Source organism: Euleptes europaea, chromosome 12, assembly GCF_029931775.1.
Source record: "Euleptes europaea isolate rEulEur1 chromosome 12, rEulEur1.hap1, whole genome shotgun sequence".
NCBI lineage: Eukaryota > Metazoa > Chordata > Lepidosauria > Squamata > Sphaerodactylidae > Euleptes > Euleptes europaea.
The window spans coordinates 4210819-4217521 of NC_079323.1; the positions used below are offsets into that span (position 1 = coordinate 4210819).

General features: G+C 48.1%; 1 protein-coding gene across 1 annotated transcript; it reads right to left on the bottom strand.

The window, feature by feature from the left end:
- Positions 1 to 927: 927 nt before the first annotated feature.
- Positions 928 to 5892, bottom strand: SERPINH1 (serpin family H member 1). The gene is made up of 4 exons (XM_056858682.1): positions 5298 to 5892; positions 3505 to 3603; positions 2531 to 2763; positions 928 to 1250 (listed from the first exon to the last, which is right to left on the bottom strand). The coding sequence occupies exons 1-4, from the start codon at positions 5875 to 5877 to the stop codon at positions 948 to 950; spliced, it is 1215 nt and encodes a 404-aa protein (XP_056714660.1). The 5' UTR covers positions 5878 to 5892; the 3' UTR covers positions 928 to 947.
- Positions 5893 to 6703: the final 811 nt, after the last annotated feature.

A 6703-nucleotide genomic window follows, 5' to 3' on the forward strand; every position in this document is an offset into this window, starting at 1 on the left:
ACAGGCTGGCCTGGGTTATCCAGATCAGGGCAGTGAATTTATACATCGCTTAAAAAAAATCATACACACAACTACTTGCAATGTGGCTTTTGCAAAGGGAAAAAACGCCCTTGGGCTGAGGAATCTTCCTGCCATGTGCTTTCCAGATGACGTGCCCTTTTAAACAGTCCAAGGGCGGGAGAAGAAGAGTTGGTTTTTATATGCCGACTTTCTCTACCACTTAAGGGAGACTCAAACTGCCTTACAATCACCTCCCCCTCCCCACAACAGACACTCTGAGGTAGGTGGGGCTGAGAGAGCTCTAAGAGAGCTGTGACTTGCCCAAGGTCACCCAGCTGGCTTCGTGCGTAGGAGTGGGGAAACAAACCCAGTTCACCAGAGTAGCCGCCGCCGCTCACGTGGAGGAGTGGGGAATCAAACCCAGTTCTCCAGATCAGAATCCACCGCTCCAAACCACTGCTCTTAACCACTACACCACGCTGGCTCTCAAGGGTGACTTGGTGGTTTCACCTCCCGAAGTGTGAGATCTCCCCCTTCTGACTCCTCTACCCCTCTTTCGAGCCGCACTGGCCCGTTTGGAAGACCAGGCGGTTGGTAGAGTTTAATAGGTTTCTCCCCTTTTCTCAGGACAAGACAAATAACCCTTAACCACCTTCCTCCCCGCATGTTATTTGCACCATTTTGGTGGAACTCAAAACAGCCTTAGGAACCAAGAGCGAGGAAGACATTGAATGAAGGACTGGAGGCCTGTAACAGAATCCTTCACGGCTGTTCACAGGAATACCTCGCCGATCAACGGTCCCCCCTCCCGTTTGCTTCCAGTGAGGTGACGGCAAGGGCCAGAGCTGGCTCGCCGTGGTCCTACGTAGCACCAGTCAGTTCATACAGATTACCTAACACGCCCCCTCCCTCCCGACCCCCCCACCCAATTTTGCCACATGCACACACTACAATTCGTCTCGCATTTTGTCCCCTTTGGGTCTCACTAGCCGGCCGATGAAGAGGATGGAATTGGTCTTATTGTCCTTGATGAGGAAGACGAACGGGTGATCGGCGTAGAAGAGTTTGGGGTTCTTCATTTCTTCTCGCGCGTAGATGTCGCCCTCGTAGGGGTTCCCCTCTGTGTCCCACTCCAGGGCCGCCGCGTGGAAAACATTGGCGAGGTAGAGATCCTTCTTGCCCGAAATCTTGGACAGGTCAGCCTTGTTCTTGTCGACGGCTTCGGTTAAGCCGAGCTCAGCCAAGTGTTTCTGGAAGTGAGGAATATGACATCATGACCATGTAGATACCAGCTTCATAGGGCTGCTAAATCTCATGTACCAAACTCCTGGGGGCATGTCTTTAGTCTTGTCAATATCTAGAGGCCAAAGAATATGCTTAAAGCCCACCACATGAGTAATGGTGTACTGGATTTGAAATGGGAGTGGCTGTGGAAACAGAAGAACCATTTTGTTCTTGACATCAGCTTAATCTCCATTTTGTATGCTTACAGCTTTGCTTTTTCAGTTCCCAAAGGCCTAACAGTGGTGCATACCAGCATCTAGATCATCTGTGGGAAGATGGGAGGGGGGATGAAGTCACTCTTTTCCTGGGAACCTTAACCCGGCCTAAACCAGTTTGAACCATCCAGAGACTTAGAATCATAGAACCATAGAATCATAGAGTTGGAAGGGACCACCAAGTTCATCTAGTCCAACCCCCTGCACAATGCAGGAAATTCACAACTACCTCCCTGGCAACTATTTTGATTGGGAGTTATAGGTCTTCTGACCTGAGTTCACTTTGCCATAAGTTAAGCTAAGCCTCATGGTGGACAACTATATCTTATTCTTCTATGCTATACCGTACCTTCAACACCTATGTAACTTTCCTCACAATGCCTCTATGCAAGCAAGTGCGGTCTGAACCAGCATAAGTATCTATAGCAATACTAGAAGCTATGTGGAACGGTGGAGTCTGATCTAGAGAACCGGGTTTGATTCCTCATTCCTCCACATGAGTGGTGGAGGCTAATCTGGAGAACTGGATTTGTTTCCCCACTCCTCCACACAAAGCCAGCTGGGTGACCTTGGGCTAGTCACACTCTCTCAGCCCCACCTACCTCACAAGGTGTCTGTTGTGGGGAGGAGAAAGTAAGGTGATTGTAAGCTGGTTTGAGTCTCCCTTGAGTGGTAGAGAAAGTCAACATATAAAAACTAACTCTTTTTCTTCTTCTTCTATGTAACAGTGAAGTAAGTATAGACAGCTAAGAATTAATTATTTTCCTATGCCAGTGTGCCTTAAGACTGTGTAACTGTATTTTAATCCGTTTTGATTCTTTTAATTTTCAATAATGCCTTTAGCTTTTTAAAGGTGGTTTTTGAGTTTACTGACCTAGTTCGGTTTGTCTACAAACAAGGCTGGAGTGGAGGAAGGGCTCAACCTTGGTAGTGGCTTTGGGCTGGCCTTTGGAGGGTAGGAAGTCAAGCAAGTGTGTGTAGGTCACTGGGAGTTTCTGGAATTTTCTGAAATGAACAGTCAGGATACTTACATGGAGGTCATGGCTGACTTCCAGGCTGACCTTGGGCAGGGAGATGGCCACCGACCGCGTCTTCAGCTTGCCCACCCAGGTCTTCAGCTGCTCCCTGGTCAGCATCTTCTCCACGCGCTCCAGGGGCTCCACGTGGTTTGGCAGGATGAAGATCATGCTGGACAGCTTGTGGGCCAGGGGCATCTCCACAATCTGGAGGTTTTCCGCCTCGTCATTGTAATAGGGGTACAAGCCTTTAAAATAAACACATTCGCCAGTTCTTGATTGAAAATATTTATACGCTGCCCTGCCACACTGACAGGGTCCTCGTCCATAAATACTTAAACCCATCAATAAACCTTGATTAGACTACTGCAGTGCGCTTTATGCAGAGCTGCCCTTGAAGACTGTCCAGAAGCAAGAGTTGGCACAGAATGCTGCGGGCACACTACTTACTCGAGTCAACGGTGACAGGCAGTGCGTGTGGCTCTCCCCTTCCCCATTTGAGCCCCACAATAATCCTATAAGGTGTAATGGGAGTCTGGGGGATTTGAAACCCCAGACCCCTAGTCCAACATTTTAACCACTACACAATACTGGCTGGCTATGCTTGTAGTCCAGAGACTGCCCTGCCCCCTGCCCCTCCCTAGCTGGATGCAGATTGTAGCCTCTGCTTCTATTGGAAAAAAATAACACAAATTGAAATAGTTTCAGAGGGCAACTTGGTTGGTCTGCAGTAGAAAAGCTGGATTCGAGTCCAGCAGCAGCTTTAATTCTTCCTTAAGTGGTAGAGAAAGTCGGCATATAAAAACCAACTCTTCTTCTTCTGCTCTGGCTGAAAGAGCCTTTCTCCGATGCATTAGAGATACAGTTATCGAAATCTGGCAAATTCTATGGGAACTCTTGGAACTCAGCCCTATTCTCGGCAGGAAGTTTGGGCTGCAACGGGAGTCGACACCCAGGATTAACATGCCTCTCTGCTAGGTTCCACTTACCTGTGCGATGCATCATGGGAACGCCCACGGTGAAAGAACGGGTGACCATAAAGCCCCGGTTGTCCACCATCTTGTGATGAAATCTCTCGTCCCAGTGAGCTGTTAGCAGAGGGAAGGCATAAAAAAAGATCAGTTAATAGCAGAAAGGTTGTCTTGACGCACTTAACTGTAACTGTGCCAGCCCCACCCCACTGCCCCCCAAAACCATATAAGAATTTCAGAAACGGTAGAATCTATCAGACACAGAAAGCGTCTATCCCTCGGAGAAAATGGTAGCTTTGGAAGGTGGACTGGCATCACATCTGTGATGAACTACCTCCCCTAACTCTACCCCCCAAATCTCCAAGAATTTCCCAACCTAGAGTTGGCAACCATATGTCTGAGTAGCACGGTGCACAGCTGAACTGCTCTCTTTCATGACTTGGATACCAATGTAATCTACAATCACACTGGCCTTTTTTGCTGCCGCATCACACTGCTAGCTCACGTTCAGTTAGTGAAAGACCGCAGTCCTAAAATTAGGGTTCCCATTTTCCCGCTTATGGTGGGAGACCTCCAGGTAATTAAGGACCTTCCCCACCGATGATCACCTGATGGAAACTGGGGCCAAACTGGGGGTTGGGGAATTGTCCTGGGGAGAAATTTTCTTAAAATAAGGCCTCATCTACAAACAAGAAGTTCTGACCATAGAGTTCCTGTGGATTCCTAGAGCTACCTGGAACTGACTGGGGTAGACTGGGGATTTCTAGGAATCGCCAGAAACTCTGTGGCAATCTTGTTCTTCTTAATTTTTCTCCTGGGAAGCTTCTGCTTCCTCCACAACCTTTCCGCTGGTTGCCAAGCACTGCCTGGCAACCCTACCTTAAATCCCTGTCACGGGAAGAATTTAAAAAGAACTGGAAAATGTATTTTGATTACGTGACAAAACAGTATAATGTATACAATCAGATTTTAATATGAAACGTTATTGCAGGCATTAAATAATTTAAGCTACTTAATAAATGTGGATTTACAAGAATAGGTCTCCTAGCTATTTTAGATTAGAAGATTAGATATAATTATCCAGACCTATCTACTATTTGTATTACACGACTTTACCGTATTTTTATTGTACAATTTTGATAGGTTGAGGAGTCTAACATTAGGTCTTTAGAATAATAATTATGCATTGTTATCTACTAAGGACATACATATATTGAATACAGCATGTCTACTAGAATTATGTATCTATATATGTATATCAAATACAATATATTTAATAGAATTAAGTAATAGCAATTAAATATTGTTATGTATACAGTGGTAGGCAGGAGAATATGCTTAGGTCTCGCTCTTCCTTTAAAAGACTTGTTCTACCCTAATTTACAAATAAGTAAATAGGTTTTGTATGATTTAGCAGATGGGTATTTTGAAATAGGTACTTAGTTGCGTTTATATATAATGTGTGTATGTTGCTTGTTTTGTCTGTTTTGTTCTATGTTCTTTTTTTAAATAAATGTTTATTTTCAAAACAAGTCCTTCCGATCAGCTTCAAGCCCCCCACCAGATTCCACTGTGGTGTAGTGGTTAAGGGCGGTGGTTAGGTGCGGTGGAGTCTAATCTGGTGAACCGGGTTGGTGTCCCCACTCCTCCACACGAAGCCAGCTGGGTGACCTTGGGCTAGTCACAGCTCTCTTAGAGCTCTCTCAGCCCCACCTACCTCACAGTTGTGGGACGGGAAGGTGATTGTAAGCTGGTTTGATTCTTCCTTAAGTGGTAGAGAAACTCGGCATGGGGAGAAAAAAACCACTCACGTTTGAAGAACATGGCGTTGACGATCAAGGCCCCGTCGGTCTTGTCCACGTCCTTGGTGACCTCGGGCAGCTTGCCGTCGGTGGTCTGAGCCGCCCACTCGTTGATGGACTTGACGGCGCTCCGCTTGTCCCGGAAGTTGATCTTGGAGTGCTCGTAGTTGTAGTGCTTCTTGCTGCTCTTCACGAAATCGTCGGCGAAGGTGATGGAGCTGGGGCCGTAGAGGCGGCTGCCGATCTTCCAGGTGACGTTGCGGGCCGTGGAGTTGCTCACGTGGCTCAGCAGCTCCGACAGGCCGCTGTGGACGTAGTCGTCGTTCAGCTTGTCGGCGCTGAGCAGGGCCTTGGCCTGGGAGGCCGTGGCCGCCTTGCCCCCCAGGGACACCAGGCCAAGGGAGGACGCCACCACCACCGGAGACAAGAGGATGTTCTCCGTGTTCTTATCCTTGGCCATCGCATGGTAGAGGCTGAAGGCCAGGTTGGTGCTGCGGTCGGCCAGGGCCGTCGCTTTGTCGCTCAGCTTCTTCTTTTCGGAGGGCACGGCGGCGACAGCGCCGAATGCAAGGAGCGCAATCACCCACATGGCTTCTGTCGGACTTGGGGACGGCCTGAGCCTGCAAGGAAACAAAACAGGCCGTCAGTCAGACTGGAATCATCTCAACTTTGTAGTTATTCAACCAGTCAATCTCTGTTAGAGATCACCAGGGATGGACAGAGAGGGTCATCAACCAGTCAACATACAATAGCATTTCACAGCCATATAACAGGCTGATCTCAATAGGTAAAGGTGCAAGCACCGGGTCATTTCTGGCCCGGTCATTTCTGACCCATCCCGACGTTTACTAGGCAGACTGTGTTTATGGGGTGGTTTGCCAGTGCCTTCCCCAGTCGTCTTCCCTTTACCCCCAAGCTGGGTACTCAATAGCACAGACCTAATTAACAAAAAAAAGAGAGAGACTTAATTATGGTTGTTATTCAAATAAAGGGCAGGCTGTGGCTTGGTGGAAGAGCCTCTGCTTTGCATGCAGAAGGTCCCAGGAGCAACCCCTGGTATCTCCAATTAAAAAAAAGGACCAGGGCAGTAGGTGATGGGAAAGACCTCTACCTGAGACCCTGGTGAGCCATGGGGAGGGACTGCAGTTCAGTGGTAAAGCATCTGCTCGGCATGCAGAAGGTCCCAGGTTCAATCCCCGGCATCTCCAGAAAAAGGACCAGGCAGCAGGTGATGAGAAAGACCTCTGGCATGCAGAAGGTCCCAGGTTCAATCCCCAGCATCTCCAGTTCAGAAAAAGGACCAGGTGATGTGAAAGACCTCTGCCTGAGACCCTGGAGAGCCGCTGCCAGTCTGAGTAGACAAGACTGACCCTGATGGACCAAGGGTCTGGTTCAGTATAAGGCAGCTTCATAAG